Source organism: Pseudophryne corroboree, chromosome 1 (genome assembly GCF_028390025.1).
Source record: "Pseudophryne corroboree isolate aPseCor3 chromosome 1, aPseCor3.hap2, whole genome shotgun sequence".
In the NCBI taxonomy this organism is placed as follows: domain Eukaryota; kingdom Metazoa; phylum Chordata; class Amphibia; order Anura; family Myobatrachidae; genus Pseudophryne; species Pseudophryne corroboree.
The window spans coordinates 131,251,154-131,272,180 of record NC_086444.1 but is presented as its reverse complement, the minus strand read 5'-3'; the positions used below and the strand labels follow the sequence as shown (position 1 = coordinate 131,272,180).

Sequence of the window (21,027 nt, the reverse complement as noted above, 5' to 3'; positions counted from 1 at the left end):
AAACAGAGTGGACTAAAGATGGCAGCACGGTCCGGGTGAGGGTATACACACTCTAACAGAGTGTGAATATAGAAAACAGCTTAACCCTTTATGACCCCTTTGCGTGTTTCCATGGTATCCCAGTGATGACACTGGTAAAGTAGACGAATGAGTAATCCCCCCAAAAATATGGTTTGGTCACTTAGACCCAAAGCCCATACTAATGGACAACAATTTGCTAGCGTTGTAGCTCGTACACAAAAAAAAATTCATTCTAATTTGATATTTTGATACATTAGCAACTCCAATTACTGTACGATTTTGTAAAAATTTGATTGATAAAATATAGTATATCGTTTTACTTGTAAAGTGGGATATTCCCCTCGTGGGGATCTTTCTGGGCAAAGCCATCTTTCAAACTTTCAGCGACCGTAACAAGCCGGTGCTGCCATCTGCCGGAAAATGTTCACAGTATTTTCGTACATTTAAATGGACACTGGGATTTGAATGGAAACTGTCATCACAATATAATCTATACAATACATTCTTTATAATGTCCATTTAAATGGACAAGGGGTCACAAGGAGTTAAGAGGGCTAGGGAATATATTCCTAAAACAGACCCTTAAAAGTGCATTAGTATTATGTTGAACTACTTATATACTCACACCATCCTCTTTGTATATACATACTAACCAAAGGGGGAGAGCCAATTCAGTGTGACGTTAGACGATCCTCAGCTGCGCAGATTTCTGGCCATCATTATACAGAAATATTGTTAGTTCTTGGTTTTCACCCCTATGGTGTGTGAGCTAAAACAAGCTGAATGTCCTTGCCCAAAAATCCAACAACTGGCTAATTGGTTTGCCCCCAATATGTAAGGAGTAGTAATTTTACTCCACTGGGGGGGGATAATGTGGCCTAGTAACTCCTGGGCATCTACTTAAAATATAATAATTAAAGCTGACAGAATGACAATACATGCTGCTAAGTATCCGTTTTTCAAGATACTGTCCCAGATTTAAGGATTTGTCTCTGGAATTGTTCCTGCTTTTCATGACAAACTAAATGCAGAGTACAATGTCACATTAGTCTGGGCTTTATAATTTAATATTCATGTATTGTAGAACAACAATTATAAGTAGTATTAAAGCAGAAATAGATAACATTTATTTTGATCAATAAAAATCAATAAAGTACCAGTAGTGACACAGAATCCTCAATGTCACATGTAAGATACTAAACAGCAACCCTCTAGAAGAATATATTCGCACCTTTGCATGTTATTCCAATGAATACATGAAATATGCAACCAAATGACAGAATTTACCTCTTTTCCTTTCGTATCTCCATTCTCAATCCATTCAACAGTGATGCTTTCACTATCTTCATTTAGAGAGGTTACCATTGCTTGGTGTATCCGACCTGGGAGGAGAGACACAATGTAATTTAAATACAAACAATGAAACTAAAAAATGGAAAAATATTGACAAATAACACTGCTCTACAAAACTTCTTTTCTTGTACAAGAACTAAATAAACTGAATCTAAATGTATTCCTCATTCCGAATTCGCATTTATTCAGATTTTATCCATCGGCCAGGGTTTTTTTTGTGCATACTGGAACTCCACAGAATCTGGACACTTTAGTACAGGAAACTCTTCACCGAGTAAAACAAGCCTCACTGCAGATGGCGCGTTAGGATAGTTAACTTTGTATTAGGCTTTAGTTAAGCAGAAATAGCAATCAGTTGAATGGTCCTTCGGTTCACAGGAATTGCAAATGGAATGATATAAACCATTTTTCCAGCCAGTTAGAAGCCTAATACATGATACACAGAATATATGCAGGGCCCAGTTCTTAGCCAGATCACCAACCTTACACCCCTGTAATAAAGTTGCTAACACTTTTTGCACACCACTTTTTTTTTTTTTACAAGTGGTATGAAATTATGCCTCTGAGATTTGAAGGTTACTTCACCACACACACACACACACACACACACACACACACACACACACACACACACACACACACACACCAGATATTGTCTGGATGATTTAAACACTTTATTGGCATTATTAGGGCAGTACGGATGGTGTAATGGTTAGCATTACTGCCTCACAGCACTGAGTTCATAGGTTTGATTCCCACCATGGCTCTAACTGTGTGGAGTTTGTATATTCTCCCCGTACTTGGTTGGGTTTTCTCCTGGTACTCCCACAACCCAAAAATATACTGGTAGGTTAATTGGCTCCCAACTAAATTAACCCTAGTGTGAATGTGTCTGTGTGTACATGTGATAGGGAATATAGAGTGTAAGCTCCACTGGGGCAGGGACTGATGTGAATGGGCAAATATTCTCTGTAAAGCGCTACGCAATATGTGTGCGCTATATAAATAACTGCTAATAAAATAAGATTTTACTTACCGATAAATCTATTTCTCGTAGTCCGTAGTGGATGCTGGGACTCCGTCAGGACCATGGGGATTAGCGGCTCCGCAGGAGACAGGGCACAAAAATAAAAGCTTTAGGACTAGGTGGTGTGCACTGGCTCCTCCCCCTATGACCCTCCTCCAAGCCTCAGTTAGGATACTGTGCCCGGACGAGCGTACACAATAAGGAAGGATTTTGAATCCCGGGTAAGACTCATACCAGCCACACCAATCACACTGTACAACCTGTGATCTGAACCCAGTTAACAGTATGACAAACGTAGAAGCCTCTGAACAGACGGCTCACAACAATAACAACCCGATTTTTTTGTAACAATAACTATGTACAAGTATTGCAGACAATCCGCACTTGGGATGGGCGCCCAGCATCCACTACGGACTACGAGAAATAGATTTATCGGTAAGTAAAATCTTAAATTTTCTCTGACGTCCTAGTGGATGCTGGGACTCCGTCAGGACCATGGGGATTATACCAAAGCTCCCAAACGGGCGGGAGAGTGCGGATGACTCTGCAGCACCGAATGAGAGAACTCCAGGTCCTCTTTAGCCAGGGTATCAAATTTGTAGAATTTTACAAACGTGTTCTCCCCCGACCACGTAGCTGCTCGGCAGAGTTGTAATGCCGAGACCCCTCGGGCAGCCGCCCAAGATGAGCCCACCTTCCTTGTGGAATGGGCCTTGATAGATTTAGGCTGTGGCAGGCCTGCCACAGAATGTGCAAGTTGAATTGTGCTACAAATCCAACGAGCAATCATCTGCTTAGAAGCAGGAGCACCCAGCTTGTTGGGTGCATACAGTATAAACAGCGAGTCAGATTTTCTGACTCCAGCCGTCCTTGAAATATATATTTTCAATGCCCTGACAACGTCCAGCAACTTGGAATCCTCCAAATCGCTAGTAGCCGCAGGCACCACAATAGGCTGGTTCAGGTGAAACGCTGAAACCACCTTAGGCAGAAACTGAGGACGCGTCCGCAGTTCTGCCCTGTCCGAATGGAAAATCAGATATGGGCTTTTATACGATAAAGCCGCCAATTCTGACACTCTCCTGGCTGAAGCCAGGGCCAGTAGCATGGTTACTTTCCATGTAAGATATTTCAAATCCACCGATTTGAGTGGCTCAAACCAATGGGATTTGAGAAAATCCAAAACTACATTAAGATCCCACGGAGCCACTGGGGGCACAACCGGGGGCTGTATATGTAGTACTCCTTTAACAAAAGTCTGGACTTCAGGAACTGAAGCCAATTCTTTCTGGAAGAAAATCGACAGGGCCGAAATTTGAACCTTAATGGACCCTAATTTGAGGCCCATAGACAATCCTGTTTGCAGGAAATGTAGGAATCGACCCAGTTGAAATTCCTCCGTCGGGGCCTTCCTGGCCTCACACCACGCAACATATTTTCTCCAAATGCGGTGATAATGTTGTGCAGTCACCTCCTTCCTGGCTTTTACCAGGGTAGGGATGACCTCTTCCGGAATGCCTTTTTCCCTTAGAATTCGGCGTTCAACCGCCATGCCGTCAAACGCAGCCGCGGTAAGTCTTGGAATAGACACGGTCCCTGCTGAAGCAGGTCCCGTCTTAGAGGTAGAGGCCACGGATCTTCCGTGAGCATCTCCTGAAGTTCCGGGTACCAAGTTCTTCTTGGCCAATCCGGAGCCACGAGTATCGTTCTTACTCCCCTTTGCCGTATAATTCTCAGTACTTTTGGTATGAGAGGCAGAGGAGGAAACACATACACTGACTGGAACACCCACGGTGTTACCAGAGCGTCCACAGCTATTGCCTGAGGGTCTCTTGACCTGGCGCAATACCTGTCCAGTTTTTTGTTGAGGCGGGACGCCATCATATCCACCTTTGGTTTTTCCCAACGGTTCACAATCATGTGGAAGACTTCTGGATGAAGTCCCCACTCTCCCGGGTGTAGATCGTGTCTGCTGAGGAAGTCCGCTTCCCAGTTGTCCACTCCCGGAATGAACACTGCTGACAGTGCTATCACATGATCTTCCGCCCAGCGAAGAATCCTTGCAGCTTCTGCCATTGCCCTCCTGCTTCTTGTGCCGCCCTGTCTGTTTACGTGGGCGACTGCCGTGATGTTGTCCGACTGGATCAACACCGGCTGACCCTGAAGCAGGGGTTTTGCCAGGCTTAGAGCATTGTAAATCGCTCTTAGCTCCAGTATATTTATGTGAAGAGACATCTCCAGGCTTGACCACACTCCCTGGAAGTTTCTTCCCTGTGTGACCGCTCCCCAGCCTCTCAGACTGGCATCCGTGGTCACCAGGACCCAGTCCTGTATGCCGAATCTGCGGCCCTCTAACAGATGAGCACTCTGCAACCACCACAGAAGAGACACCCTTGTCCGTGGAGACAAAGTTATCCGCTGATGCATCTGCAGATGCGATCCGGACCATTTGTCCAGCAGATCCCACTGAAAAGTTCGTGCGTGGAATCTGCCGAATGGAATCGCTTCGTAAGAAGCCACCATTTTTCCCAGGACTCTTGTGCATTGATGCACAGACACTTTTCCTGGTTTTAGGAGGTTCCTGACAACTTCGGATAACTCCCTGGCTTTCTCCTCCGGAAGAAACACCTTTTTCTGAACCGTGTCCAGAATCATTCCCAGGAACAGCAGACGTGTCGTCGGGGTCAATTGAGATTTTGGAAAATTCAGAATCCACCCGTGCTGTTGCAGCACTACTTGGGTTAGTGCTACTACGTCCTCCAGCTGTTCTCTGGACCTTGCCCTTATCAGGAGATCGTCCAAGTAAGGGATAATTAATACGCCTTTTCTTCGCCGAAGAAACATCATTTCGGCCATTACCTTGGTAAAGACCCGAGGTGCCGTGGACAATCCAAACGGCAGCGTCTGAAACTGATAATGACAGTTTTGCACCACGAACCTGAGGTACCCTTGATGTGAAGGGCAAATTGGGACATGCAGGTAAGCATCCTTGATGTCCAGGGACACCATAAAGTCCCCTTCTTCCAGATTCGCTATCACTGCTCTGAGTGACTCCATCTTGAACTTTAATTTTTGTATGTACAGGTTCAAAGATTTCAGATTTAGAATAGGTCTTACCGAGCCGTCCGGCTTCGGTACCACAAATAGTGTGGAATAATACCCCTTGCCCTGTTGTAGGAGGGGTACCTTGACTATCACCTGCTGAGAATACAGCTTGTGAATGGCTTCCAATACCGTCGCCCTGTCTGAGGGAGACGTTGGCAGAGCAGACTGTAGGAACCGGCGAGGGGGAGACTTCTCGAATTCCAACCTGTAACCCTGAGATAATACCTGCAGGATCCAGGGGTCCACCTGTGAGTGAGCCCACTGTGCGCTGAAATTCTTGAGTCGACCCCCCACCGCCCCTGAGTCCGCTTGTAAAGCCCCAACGTCATGCTGAGGGCTTTGCAGAAGCCGGGGAGGGCTTCTGCTCCTGGGAGGGAGCTGCTTGGTGCACTCTCTTACCCTTTCCTTTGCCTCGGGGCAGATATGACTGTCCTTTTGCCCGCTTGTTCTTGTAGGAACGAAAGGACTGCGGCTGAAAAGACGGTGTCTTTTTCTGTTGGGAGGGGACCTGAGGTAAAAAGGTGGATTTCCCGGCTGTTGCCGTGGCCACCAAATCCGATAGACCGACCCCAAATAATTCCTCCCCTTTATACGGCAATACTTCCATATGCCGTTTGGAATCCACATCACCTGACCACTGTCGCGTCCATAAACTTCTTCTGGCAGATATGGACATCGCACTTACTCTTGATGCCAGAGTGCAAATATCCCTCTGAGCATCTCGCATATAAAGAAAAGCATCCTTTAATTGCTCTATAGTCAATAAAATACTGTCCCTATCCAGGGTATCAATATTTTCAGTCAGGGAATCCGACCAAACCACCCCAGCACTGCACATCCATGCTGAGGCGATGGCTGGTCGCAGTATAACACCAGTATGAGTGTATATACTTTTCAGGGTAGTTTCCAGCCGCCTATCAGCTGGATCCTTGAGGGCGGCCGTTTCAGGAGACGGTAACGCCACTTGTTTTGATAAGCGTGTGAGTGCCTTATCCACCCTAGGGGGTGTTTCCCAGCGCGCCCTAACCTCTGGCGGGAAAGGATATAATGCCAATAACTATTTTGAAATTAGCAGTTTTCTATCGGGGTTAACCCACGCTTCATCACACACTTCATTCAATTCCTCTGATTCAGGAAAAACTACAGGTAGTTTTTTCAGACCCCACATAATACCCCTTTTTGTGGTACTTGCAGTATCAGAGATATGCAAAGCCTCCTTCATTGCCGTGATCATATAACGTGTGGCCCTACTGGAAAATACGTTTGTTTCTTCACCGTCGACACTAGATTCGGTGTCCGTGTCTGGGTCTGTGTCGACCGACTGAGGTAAAGGGCGTTTTACAGCCCCTGACGGTGTCTGAGACGCCTGGACAGGTACTAACTGGTTTGCCGGCCGTCTCATGTCGTCAACTGATTTTTGTAACATGCTGACATTATCACGTAATTCCATAAACAAAGCCATCCATTCCGGTGTCGACTCCCTAGGGGGTGACATCACCATTACCGGCAATTGCTCCGCCTCCACACCAACATCGTCCTCATACATGTCGACACACACGTACCGACACACAGCAGACACACAGGGAATGCTCTTATCGAAGACAGGACCCCACTATCCCTTTGGGGAGACAGAGGGAGAGTTTGCCAGCACACACCCAAGCGCTATAAATATATAGGAACAACCCTACAGAAGTGTTGTTTCCTTTATAGCAGCTTAATATATCAATATCGCCAAAAAAGTGCCCCCCCCTCTCTGTTTTTTTTACCCTGTTTCTGTAGTGCAGTGCAGGGGAGAGTCCTGGGAGCCTTCCTCGCAGCGGAGCTGTGCAGGAAAATGGCGCTGTGTGCTGAGGAGATAGGCCCTGCCCCCTATTTCGGCGGGCTCTTCTCCCGGTGTTTGTGAGACCTGGCAGGGGTTAAATACATCCATATAGCCCCAGGGGCTATATGTGATGTATTTTTAGCCAGAACAAGGTATTATCATTGCTGCCCAGGGCGCCCCCCCCCCAGCGCCCTGCACCCTCAGTGACCGCTGGTGTGAAGTGTGCTGACAACAATGGCGCACAGCTGCAGTGCTGTGCGCTACCTCATGAAGACTGAAAAGTCTTCTGCCGCCGGTTTCTGGACCTCTTCACTTTTCGGCATCTGCAAGGGGGTCGGCGGCGCGGCTCCGGGACCGGACTCCATGGCTGGGCCTGTGTTCGATCCCTCTGGAGCTAATGGTGTCCAGTAGCCTAAGAAGCCAATCCATCCTGCACGCAGGTGAGTTCACTTCTCTCCCCTAAGTCCCTCGATGCAGTGAGCCTGTTGCCAGCAGGACTCACTGAAAATAAAAAACCTAATAACTTTTTCTAAGCAGCTCTTTAGGAGAGCCACCTAGATTGCACCCTGCTCGGACGGGCACAAAAACCTAACTGAGGCTTGGAGGAGGGTCATAGGGGGAGGAGCCAGTGCACACCACCTAGTCCTAAAGCTTTTATTTTTGTGCCCTGTCTCCTGCGGAGCCGCTAATCCCCATGGTCCTGACGGAGTCCCAGCATCCACTAGGACTTCAGAGAAATAATAATAAATAATTATTGAAAATATTCTAACAACTAATACAACAAATACTTGTGCTAACAGGCTCCTCTATGGTCAGAGACACCTAGGGGGTCACAGGACAATGTGCTGTGCCCTGATTGGAGGAGGAATCTGCTGAAGGCTCCAGATAAAGATGAAGGGGGAGAGTGGGGAGGGACTACAGGGGGACATACTGTTTGTATGCCCCTGTCTGTGTATGACACAGACCTGCTGACTTTCCAGCTGCTCTGTTCTCGAGGGGGCGGGACTCTGGAATGGGGGGAGGGCTAGGGGCATAGATAGGCGATCACGTCACTGCGGCCGGCCACCTACTATGCAATGCCCACATTTACTGGCATTGTAAAGCGGGGAGGGGGTTCCTACGATGATGCGATTCAGTGCCATTTGCATCATCAGCCACTGCAGCCGCCCACTTTCAAAGGACGGTTGCAAGAGGGAGGGGTGTAATGCCGACTCCAGGAGACTTGCCTAACTTTTTGGGGGGGTGGCAGGGAGCACCACATGATTTTCGGGAGCCTCCCGTTCAAGCAAGGAGAGCGGAGCTCAACAAATCTCAGGGGGCCAGGTCGCCATTGCCCCTAGATTTTGTTGCCTGGCTACCAGATTATGAGAGGGAGGAAGCAGATCCTCACCATCCCCAGCGGAGGTTCGTGGCCATGCCTGTATTGCACACCCATTTCATAAACAGGAGTACATGCGCTGAGTGTCCGCCCCCGCAGAATTCCTGCCCGTCTGTACAAGCCTGTGCTGTACAAACTCATGCTTCAACACACTAAGGAGGAATACACAGAATCGTAAGAAAAGTTAGCACATATGGTACCACGTGTATACAGCTTACGATGCCAATGTGCGGCCCCCCAAGAAAAAAAAATAGACTGTGCAGGCAAGGCAATTTTGACTAGAAAGTGTACATTCTAGTTTCTAGTATAGGCAAAAGTGCATAGTGTCAAAAATAAGAATTTACTCACCGGTAATTCTATTTCTCGTAGTCCGTAGTGGATGCTGGGAACTCCGTAAGGACCATGGGGATTAGCGGGCTCCGAAGGAGGCTGGGCACTCTAGAAAGATTTATGACTACCTGGTGTGCACTGGCTCCTCCCACTATGACCCTCCTCCAAGCCTCAGTTAGGACACGGTGCCCGGACGAGCAGACATAATAAGGAAGGATTTAGAATCCCGGGTAAGACTCTTACCAGCCACACCAATCACACCGTACAACTCGTGATACTATATCCAGTTTGACAGTATGAAAACAACTGAGCCTCTCAACAGATGGCTCAACAATAACCCTTTAGTTAACAATAACTATTTAAAAGTATTGCAGACAATCCGCACTTGGGATGGGCGCCCAGCATCCACTACGGACTACGAGAAATAAGAATTTACTCACCGGTAATTCTATTTTCTCTGACGTCCTAGTGGATGCTGGGAACTCCGTAAGGACCATGGGGATTATACCAAAGCTCCCAAACGGGCGGGAGAGTGCGGATGACTCTGCAGCACCGAATGAGAGAACTCCAGGTCCTCCTCAGCCAGGGTATCAAATTTGTAGAATTTTGAAAACGTGTTTGCCCCTGACCAAGTAGCTGCTCGGCAAAGTTGTAAAGCAGAGACCCCTCGGGCAGCCGCCCAAGATGAGCCCACTTTCCTTGTGGAATGGGCATTCACAGATTTTGGCTGTGGCAGGCCTGCCACAGAATGTGCAAGCTGAATTGTACTACAAATCCAGCGAGCAATAGACTGCTTAGAAGCAGGAGCACCCAGCTTGTTGGGTGCATACAGGATAAACAGCGAGTCAGATTTTCTGACTCCAGCCGTCCTGGAAACATATATTTTCAGGGCCCTGACAACGTCTAGCAACTTGGGGAGTCCTCCAAATCCTTAGTAGCCGCAGGCACCACAATAGGCTGGTTCAGGTGAAACGCTGACACCACCTTAGGGAGAAATTGGGGACGAGTCCTCAATTCTGCCCTATCCATATGGAAAATCAGATAAGGGCTTTTACATGATAAAGCCGCCAATTCTGACACTCGCCTGGCTGAAGCCAAGGCCAATAACATGACCACTTTCCACGTGAGATATTTCAGATCCACGGTTTTTAGTGGCTCAAACCAATGTGATTTTAAGAAGCTCAACATCACGTTGAGATCCCAAGGTGCCACAGGAGGCACAAATGGGGGCTGAATATGCAGCACTCCTTTCACAAATGTCTGAACTTCAGGTACTGAAGCTAGTTCTTTTTGAAAGAAAATCGACAGAGTACTTTAATGGAGCCTAGTTTTAGGCCCATATTCACTCCTGCTTGCAGGAAATGCAGAAATCGACCTAGTTGAAATTCCTCTGTTGGGGCCTTTTTGGCCTCGCACCATGCAACATATTTCCGCCATATGCGGTGATAATGCTTTGCCGTAACATCTTTCCTGGCCTTAATAAGCGTAGGAATGACTTCTTCCGGAATACCCTTTTCCTTTAGGATCCGGTGTTCAACCGCCATGCCGTCAACGCAGCCGCGGTAAGTCTTGGAACAGACAGGGCCCCTGCTGTAGCAGGTCCTCTCTGAGCCGTAGAGGCCACGGGTCCTCTGAGAGCATCTCTTGAAGTTTCGGGTACCACGCTCGTCTTGGCCAATCCGGAACCACGAGAATGGTGTTTACTCCTCTCTTTCTTATTATTCTCAATACCTTTGGTATGAGAGGCAGAGGAGGGAACACATAAACCGACTGGTACACCCACGGTGTCACTAGAGCGTCCACAGCTACCGCCTGAGGGTCCCTTGACCTGGCGCAATATCTTTTTAACTTTTTGTTGAGGCGGGACGCCATCATGTCCACCTGTGGTTTTTCCCAACGGTTTACCAGCATCTGAAAGACTTCTGGATGAAGTCCCCACTCTCCCGGGTGGAGGTCGTGTCTGCTGAGGAAGTCTGCTTCCCAGTTGTCCACTCCCGGAATGAACACTGCTGACAGTGCTAGTACATGATTCTCCGCCCATCGGAGAATTCTTGTGGCTTCTGCCATCGCCATCCTGCTTCTTGTGCCGCCCTGTCGATTTACATGGGCGACTGCCGTGATGTTGTCTGACTGGATCAGCACCGGCTGGTGTAGAAGCAGGGATTTTGCTTGACTTAGGGCATTGTAGATGGCCCTTAGTTCCAGAATATTTATGTGAAGGGAAGTCTCCTGACTCGACCATAGTCCTTGGAAGTTTCTTCCCTGTGTGACTGCCCCCCAGCCTCGAAGGCTGGCATCCGTGGTCACCAGGACCCAGTCCTGTATGCCGAAACTGCGGCCCTCTAGAAGATGGGCACTCTGCAGCCACCACAGTATCGACACCCTGGTTCTTGGAGACAGGGTTATCAAGCGATGCATCTGAAGATGCGATCCGGACCACTGGTCCAACAGGTCCCACTGAAAGATTCTGGCATGGAACCTGCCGAAGGGAATTGCTTCGTAAGAAGCCACCATCTTTCCCAGGACCCGCGTGCAGCGATGCACCGATACCTGTTTTGGTTTCAGGAGGTCTCTGACTAGAGATGACAACTCCCTGGCTTTCTCCTCCGGGAGAAACACTTTCTTCTGGACTGTATCCAGAATCATACCCAGGAACAGTAGCCGTGTCGTCGGAACCAGCTGTGACTTTGGGATATTCAAAATCCAGCCGTGCTGGTGCAGCACCTCCTGAGATAGTGCTACTCCCACCAACAACTGTTCCTTGGACCTCGCTTTTATTAGGAGATCGTCCAAGTATGGGATAATTAAAACACCCTTTCTTCGAAGAAGTATCATCATTTCCGCCATAACCTTGGTGAATACCCTCGGTGCCGTGGACAGTCCAAACGGCAGCGTCTGGAATTGGTAATGGCAATCCTGTACCACAAATCTGAGGTACTCCTGGTGAGGATGGTAAATGGGGACATGCAAGTAAGCATCCTTGATGTCCAGGGATACCATGTAATCCCCCTCGTCCAGGCTTGCAATAACCGCCCTGAGCGATTCCATCTTGAACTTGAATTTCTTTATGTACGTGTTCAAGGATTTCAAATTTAGAATGGGTCTCACCGAACCGTCCGGTTTCGGTACCACAAATAGTGTGGAATAATAACCCCGGCCTTGTTGAAGTAGGGGTACCTTGATTATCACCTGCTGGGAATACAGCTTGTGAATTGCCGCTAGCACCGCCTCCCTGTCTGAGGGAGCAATCGGCAAGGCAGATTTTAGGAACCGGTGGGGTGGGGACGCCTCGAATTCCAGCTTGTACCCCTGAGATACTATTTGCAGGATCCAGGGATCCACCTGTGAGCGAACCCACTGATCGCTGAAATTTTTGAGGCGACCCCCCACCGTACCAGGCTCCGCCTGTGGAGCCCCACCGTCATGCGGCAGACTTGGAAGAAGACGCGGGGGAGGACTTTTGCTCCTGGGAACCTGCTGTTTGTTGCAGCCTTTTTCCCCTACCTCTGCCTCTGGACAGAAAGGACCCGCCTTTTCCACGCCTGTTTTTCTGGGTCCGAAAGGACTGAACCTGATAAAACGGCGCCTTCTTAGGCTGTGAGGGGACATGGGGTAAAAATGCTGACTTCCCAGACGTTGCTGTGGAAACTAGGTCCGAGAGACCATCCCCAAATAATTCCTCACCCTTATATGGTAACACTTCCATGTGCTTTTTTGAATCTGCATCTCCTGTCCACTGGCGAGTCCATAAGCCTCTCCTAGCAGAAATGGACAATGCACTTACTTTAGATGCCAGTCGGCAGATTTCCCTTTGTGCATCTCTCATATATAAGACTGAGTCTTTTATATGGTCTATGGTTAACAGGATCGTGTCTCTGTCTAATGTGTCAATATTTTCTGACAGTTTATCTGACCACGCAGCGGCAGCACTGCACATCCAAGCTGACGCAATAGCTGGCCTAAGTATAATGCCGGTGTGTCTATATACAGACTTCAGGATCGCCTCCTGCTTTCTTTCAGCAGGTTCCTTGAGGGCGGCCGTATCCGGAGACGGTAGTGCCACCTTTTTAGACAAACGTGTGAGCGCTTTATCCACCCTAGGAGGTGTTTCCCAACGTGACCTATCCTCTGGCGGGAAAGGGAACGCCATTAGTACCTTCTTAGGAATCACCAATTTTTTATCAGGGAAAGCCCACGCTTCTTCACACACTTCATTTAATTCATCTGACGGGGGAAAAACTACGGGTAGTTTTTTCTCCCCAAACATAATACCCTTTTTAGTGGTACCTGTATTTATATCAGAAATGTGTAACACCTCTTTCATTGCCTCAATCATGCAGTGAATGGCCTTAGTGGGCATCAGGTTAGACTCATCGTCGTCGACACTGGTGTCAGTATCAGTGTCGACATCTGGGTCTGCTTGAGGTAGCGGGCGTTTTAGAGCCCCTGACGACCCATGCGACGCCTGGGCAGGCACGAGCTGAGAAGTTGGCTGTCCCACATTTGGCATGTCGTCGATTTTCTTATATAAGGAGTCTATACGTGCACTCATTACTTTCCATAAGCCCATCCACTCAGGTGTCTGCCCCGCAGGGGGTGACATCCCTTCTAAAGGCATCTGCTCCGCCTCCACATCATTATCCTCATCAAACATGTCGACACAGCCGTACCGACACACCGCACACACACAAGGAATGCTCCGAATGAGGACAGGACCCACAAAAGCCCTTTGGGGGGACAGAGTGAGAGTATGCCAGCACACACCAGAGCGCTATATAATGCAGGGACTAACTGAGTTATGTCCCCTATAGCTGCTTTTTATATTATATATATATATATATATATATATATATATATATATATATATATATATATATATATATATTGCGCCTAAATTTAGTGCCCCCCCTCTCTGTTTTTACCCTGTTTTGAAGTGTAGACTGCAGGGGAGAGCCAGGGAGCTTCCTTCCAGCGGATCTGTGGAGAAATGGCGCCAGTGTGTCTGAGGGAGATAGCTCCGCCCCTTTTCCGCCGCCTATTTTCCCGCTTTTTCCTGGATTCTGGCAGGGGTATTTACCACATATATAGCCTCTGGGGCTATATATTGTGGTCTTTTTGCCAGCCAAGGTGTTTTTTATTGCTGCTCAGGGCGCCCCCCCCAAGCGCCCTGCACCCTCAGTGACCGGAGTGTGAAGTGTGCATGAGGAGCAATGGCGCACAGCTGCAGTGCTGTGCGCTACCTTGGTGAAGACTGATGTCTTCTGCCGCCGTTTTTCCGGACCTCTTCTTGCTTCTGGCTCTGTAAGGGGGACGGCGGCGCGGCTCCGGGACCGAACACCAAGGACTGGGCCTGCGGTCGATCCCTCTGGAGCTAATGGTGTCCAGTAGCCTAAGAAGCCCAATCCGGCTGCAAGCAGGCGAGTTCGCTTCTTCTCCTCTTAGTCCCTCGCTGCAGTGAGCCTGTTGCCAGCAGGTCTCACTGAAAATAAAAAACCTAAACTATACTTTCTTTCTAAGGGCTCAGGAGAGCCCCTAGTGTGCATCCAACCTCGGCCGGGCACGAAATCTAACTGAGGCTTGGAGGAGGGTCATAGTGGGAGGAGCCAGTGCACACCAGGTAGTCATAAATATTTCTAGAGTGCCCAGCCTCCTTCGGAGCCCGCTATTCCCCATGGTCCTTACGGAGTTCCCAGCATCCACTAGGACGTCAGAGAAATCACACAGAGTCTTAATCGCACCGTGTATATAGTCAATATCGGTGGCTCCGGGCGTTCAAGTGGAAATCGCAAAGTCAAATTTGCCATTTAGTCAAGGCACTTTAAGCCTGATGGAAAAATTTGAATAACAAATTTGAATTCAGAATTTAAAACTGCACTAGTCACTATTCAGTTCTCATTTGGAAAAAAAAAAAAAAAAAAAAATCAAAGTTGACCAATGTAATTCAACTTTATAAATATTATTTTAGTGATGTATAGAGAAAAGTTGTGCTTAAAATATTAGCTCACCAATCAGAGATACACAATGAAGCCAATTCCCTAGTGCAGTGGTTTTTAAGTTCAATCCTTACATACCCGAAACAGATCATGTTTTCAGGATTTATTTCTGTGAAAAAAGGTGGGGTGATTACTAGCCAAGCAAAAGGAGAAGATCTCACCTGTGTATGATTAAAGACATCCTACAAACATGACCTTTTAAGGGTACTTGAGTACTGGAGTGGAGTACTCCTGCCCTAGCGATTGCACTGAGGCATGAGGCACAATGTGAATATATGCTGCATGCCTCATAAATGTCCCTAATTTCTGGTAAATTGCTTAGGTGCATAGAATTTCTTGTGTAGATTGTTTTCATTACTTGTCTGTTCTCTCCACATAATTGCTCCCTTGTTCCTTTTTCACCAACCCCATGCGTGGTAGAGGGAACTTTATTTATCTAATCAGGTGTTATGGTTTGTTTTTTTGTATATAAAAACCACCCTATCATCCACACCATATAATCAGCATGCTTGAGAGCTACACATGACCCAATTCAGTAAATACCAGATCGCTTAGTCACTACCTAGTCAGGAAAATAATGGTAAATCTGTTTCATTCATCTCTTTCTGAATTAGACAGGAAAGGAAGTATATTCAAAGATGTCAAGCAAGAGGAAGAACATGATTTCGTAATATGAATAAATCACAAATGTGTACATTACAGTAATTAGTGACACAACAAAACTTCAAAACAAAGCGCAGAGTTATGGTTTCCACATACATAAATATCTAGATTGGAAAGCTCACTGCAGATCATTATTCCCATAATGCAAGAATTAAAGAACTATCATTTTCTCATCAATGGAACTAAGATGCTAATTAGCATGTCTTAATTGCTGACCTAAAAATAGGATCTAGCTGCTACCAACTTCAGTTTTTAGTATTCAGATGTGTGCACTGGAACCACATTTCCCAAGTCTGGAGTACCCCGTCCATTAGCAAATAATATTAAACACGGGTTTTAGAGTGGTTTACTACATTTTTAGTACATTTGTTATATTATTATTACATTTTATTTATAAGGCGCCACATGTGTTTCGCAGCGCCGTACAAAGGACAGTACAGGGAGACAAAACATAGCATTACAGTAAATAAATAACAGAAAATAAGAATTTACTTACCGATAATTCTATTTCTCATAGTCCGTAGTGGATGCCGGGGACTCCGAAAGGACCACGGGGGGGTAGCGGCTCCGCAGGAGACTGGGCACAAAAGTAAAAAGCTTTAGGACTACCTGGTGTGCACTGGCCCCTCCCCCTATGACCCTCCTCCAAGCCTCAGTTAGGATACTGTGCCCAGACGAGCGTACACAATAAGGAAGGATTCATGAATCCCGGGTAAGACTCATACCAGCTACACCAATCACACCGTACAACTTGTGATCTGAACCCAGTTAACAGCATGATAACAGAAGGAGCCTCTGAAAAGATGGCTCACAACAACAAAAACCCGATTTTTGTAACAATAACTATGTACAAGTAATGCAGACAATCCGCACTTGGGATGGGCGCCCAGCATCCACTACGGACTATGAGAAATAGAATTATCGGTAAGTAAATTCTTATTTTCTCTAACGTCCTAGTGGATGCTGGGGACTCCGAAAGGACCATGGGGATTATACCAAAGCTCCCAAACGGGCGGGAGAGTGCGGATGACTCTGCAGCACCGAATGAGAGAACTCCAGGTCCTCCTCAGCCAGGGTATCAAATTTGTAGAATTTAGCAAACGTGTTTGCCCCTGACCAAGTAGCTGCTCGGCAAAGTTGTAAAGCCGAGACCCCTCGGGCAGCCGCCCAAGATGAGCCCACTTTCCGTGTGGAATGGGCTTTTACAGATTTTGGCTGTGGCAGGCCTGCCACAGAATGTGCAAGCTGAATTGTACTACAAATCCAACGAGCAATCGTCTGCTTAGAAGCAGGAGCACCCAGCTTGTTGGGTGCATACAGGATAAACAGCGAATCAGATTTTCTGACTCCAGCCGTCCTGGAAACATATATTTTCAGGGCCCTGACTACGTCCAGCAACTTGGAATCCTCCAAGTCCCTAGTAGCCGCAAGCACTACAATAGGCTGGTTTAAGTGAAAAGATGAAACCACCTTAGGGAGAAATTGAGGACGAGTCCTCAATTCTGCCCTGTCCGTATGAAAAATTAGGTAAGGGCTTTTATAGGATAAAGCCGCCAATTCTGAGACACGCCTGGCTGAAGCCAGGGCTAACAGCATTACCACTTTCCATGTGAGATATTTTAAGTCCACAGTGGTGAGTGGTTCAAACCAATGTGATTTTAGGAACCCCAAAACTACATTGAGATCCCAAGGTGCCACTGGAGGCACAAAAGGAGGCTGTATATGCAGTACTCCCTTGACAAACGTCTGAACTTCAGGAACAGAAGCTAGTTCTTTTTGGAAGAATATTGACAGGGCCGAAATTTGAACCTTAATGGACCCTAATTTGAGGCCCATAGACAGTCCTGTTTGCAGGAAATGCAGGAATCGACCCAGTTGAAATTCCTCTGCAGGGGCCTTCCTGGCCTCGCACCACGCAACATATTTTCGCCAAATACGGTGATAATGTTGTACGGTCACATCCTTCCTGGCTTTGATCAGGGTAGGGATGACTTCATCCGGAATGCCTTTTTCCTTCAGGATCCGGCGTTCAACCGCCATGCCGTCAAACGCAGCCGCGGTAAGTCTTGGAACAGACATGGTCCCTGCTGGAGCAGGTCCTTTCTTAGAGGTAGAGGCCACGGGTCTTCCGTGAGCATCTCTTGAATTTCCGGGTACCAAGTCCTTCTTGGCCAATCCGGAGCCACGAGTATAGTCTTTACTCCTCTCCTTCTTATGATTCTCAGTACTTTTGGTATGAGAGGAAGAGGAGGGAACACATACACTGACTGGTACACCCACGGTGTTACCAGAGCGTCCACAGCTATTGCCTGAGGGTCCCTTGACCTGGCGCAATATCTGTCCAGTTTTTTGTTGAGGCGGGACGCCATCATGTCCACCTTTGGTTTTTCCCAACGGTTCACAATCATGTGGAAGACTTCTGGGTGAAGTCCCCACTCCCCCGGGTGAAGATCGTGTCTGCTGAGGAAGTCTGCTTCCCAGTTGTCCACTCCCGGAATGAACACTGCTGACAGTGCTATCACATGATTTTCCGCCCAGCGAAGAATCCTTGCCACTTCCGTCATTGCCCTCCTGCTTCTTGTGCCGCCCTGTCTGTTTACGTGGGCGACTGCCGTGATGTTGTCCGACTGGATCAACACCGGCTGACCCTGAAGTCTTGCCTGACTTAGGGCATTGTAAATGGCCCTGAGTTCCAGGATATTTATGTGAAGTGACGTTTCCATGCTTGACCACAAGCCCTGGAAATTTCTTCCCTGTGTGACTGCTCCCCAGCCCCTCAGGCTGGCATCCGTGGTCACCAGGACCCAATCCTGAATGCCGAATCTGCGGCCCTCTAGGAGATGAGCACTCTGTAACCACCACAGGAGAGACACCCTTGTCCTTGGAGACAGGGTTATCCGCTGATGCATTTGAAGATGCGATCCGGACCATTTGTCCAGCAGATCCCACTGAAAAGTTCTTGCGTGGAATCTGCCGAATGGAATCGCTTCGTAAGAAGCCACCATCTTTCCCAGGACCCTTGTGCATTGATGTACTGACACTTGGCCTGGTCTTAGGAGGTTCCTGACTAGGTCGGATAACTCCCTGGCTTTCTCTTCCGGGAGAAACACCTTTTTCTGTACTGTGTCCAGAATCATTCCTAGGAACAGCAGACGTGTCGTCGGAATCGGCTGCGATTTTGGAATATTTAGAATCCATCCGTGCTGTCGTAGTACTACTTGAGATAGTGCTACTCCGACCTCTAACTGTTCTCTGGACCTTGCCCTTATCAGGAGATCGTCCAAGTAAGGGATAACTAAGACGCCTTTTCTTCGAAGAAGAATCATCATTTCGGCCATTACCTTGGTAAAGACCCGGGATGCCGTGGACAATCCAAACGGCAGCGTCTGAAACTGATAGTGACAGTTCTGTACCACAAACCTGAGGTACCCTTGGTGAGAAGGGCAAATTGGGACATGGAGGTAAGCATCCTTGATGTCCAGAGACACCATATAGTCCCCTTCTTCCAGGTTCGCTATCACTGCTCTGAGTGACTCCAACTTGAACCTTTTTATGTAAGTGTTCAAGGATTTCAGATTTAAAATGGGTCTCACCGAGCCGTCCGGCTTCGGTACCACAAACAGCGTGGAATAATACCCCTTTCCCTGTTGTAGGAGGGGTACCTTGATTATCACTTGCTGGGAATACAGCTTGTGAATGGCTTCCAATACCGCCTCCCTGTCGGGGGGAGACGTTGGTAAAGCAGACTTCAGGAACCGGCGAGGGGGAGACGTCTCGAATTCCAATTTGTACCCCTGAGATACTACCTGCAGGATCCAGGGGTCCACTTGCGAGTGAGCCCACTGCGCGCTGAAATTCTTGAGACGGGCCCCCATCGTCTTGCCTGAGTCCGCTTGTAAGGCCCCAGCGTCATGCTGAGGACTTGGCAGAAGCGGGGGAGGGCTTCTGTTCGTGGGAAGAGGCTGTCTGCTGCAGTCTTTTTCCCCTTCCTCTGCCCCGGGGCAGATATGAGTGGCCTTTTGCCCGCTTGCCCTTATGGGGACGAAAGGACTGAGCCTGAAAAGACGGTATCTTTTTCTGCTGTGAGGTGACTTGGGGTAAAAAGGTGGATTTCCCAGCCGTTGCCGTGGCCACCAGGTCCGATAGACCGACCCCAAATAACTCCTCCCCTTTATGCGGCAATACTTCCATATGCCGTTTGGAATCCGCATCACCTGACCACTGTCGCGTCCATAACCCTCTTCTGGCAGAAATGGACATCGCACTTACTCTTGATGCCAGAGTGCAAATATCCCTCTGTGCATCACGCATATATAGAAATGCATCCTTTAAATGCTCTATAGTCAATAATATATTGTCCCTGTCCAGGGTATCAATATTTTCAGTCAGGGAATCCGACCAAGCCACCCCAGCACTGCACATCCAGGCTGAGGCGATAGCTGGTCGCAGTATAATACCAGTATGTGTGTATATACTTTTTAGGATATTTTCCAGCTTCCTATCAGCTGGTTCCTTGAGGGCGGCCGTATCAGGAGACGGTAACGCCACTTGTTTTGATAAGCGTGTGAGCGCCTTATCCACTCTAGGGGGTGTTTCCCAACGCGCCCTAACCTCTGGCGGGAAAGGGTATAATGCCAATAATTTTTTAGAAATTAGCAGTTTTTTATCGGGGGAAACCCACGCTTTGTCACACACCTCATTTAATTCATCTGATTCAGGAAAAACTACGGGTAGTTTTTTCACACCCCACATAATACCCTTTTTTGTGGTACTTGTAGTATCAGAAATGTTCAAAACCTCCTTCATTGCCGTGATCATGTAACGTGTGGCCCTACTGGAAAATACGTTTGTTTCCTCACCGTCGACACTGGAGTCAGTGTCCGTGTCAGTGTCTGTATCGACCTGAGGTAACGGGCGTTTTATAGCCCCTGACGGTGTTTGAGACGCCTGTACAGGCATTAACTGATTTGCCGGCTGTCTCATGTCGTCAACAGTCTTTTGTAAAGTGCCGACACTATCACGTAATTCTTTTCATAAGACCATCCAGTCAGGTGTCGACTCCCTAGGGGGTGACATCACTAACACAGGCATTTGCTCCGCCTCCACACCATTTTCCTCCTCATACATGTCGACACAGCGTACTGACACACAGCACACACACAGGGAATGCTCTGATAGAGGACAGGACCCCACTAGCCCTTTGGGGAGACAGAGGGAGAGTTTGCCAGCACACACCAGAGCGCTATATATATATATACAGGGTGTATATATATATATATATATATATATATATATATATATATATATATATATATATATATATATATATATATAT

General features: G+C 47.6%; 1 protein-coding gene across 9 annotated transcripts in view; it reads right to left on the bottom strand.

Annotated features, from left to right (window-relative positions):
* The window catches only part of KIF2A (kinesin family member 2A), a 321,884-nt gene that overhangs the window by 257,382 nt on the left and 43,475 nt on the right, over nucleotides 1-21,027 (bottom strand). For all 9 annotated transcript variants that reach the window (XM_063962958.1, XM_063962975.1, XM_063962950.1 and 6 more), the window contains one exon: nucleotides 1,309-1,403. In XM_063962958.1, the coding sequence (XP_063819028.1) occupies nucleotides 1,309-1,403 (95 nt within the window). The remainder of the gene's footprint in view (nucleotides 1-1,308; nucleotides 1,404-21,027) is intronic.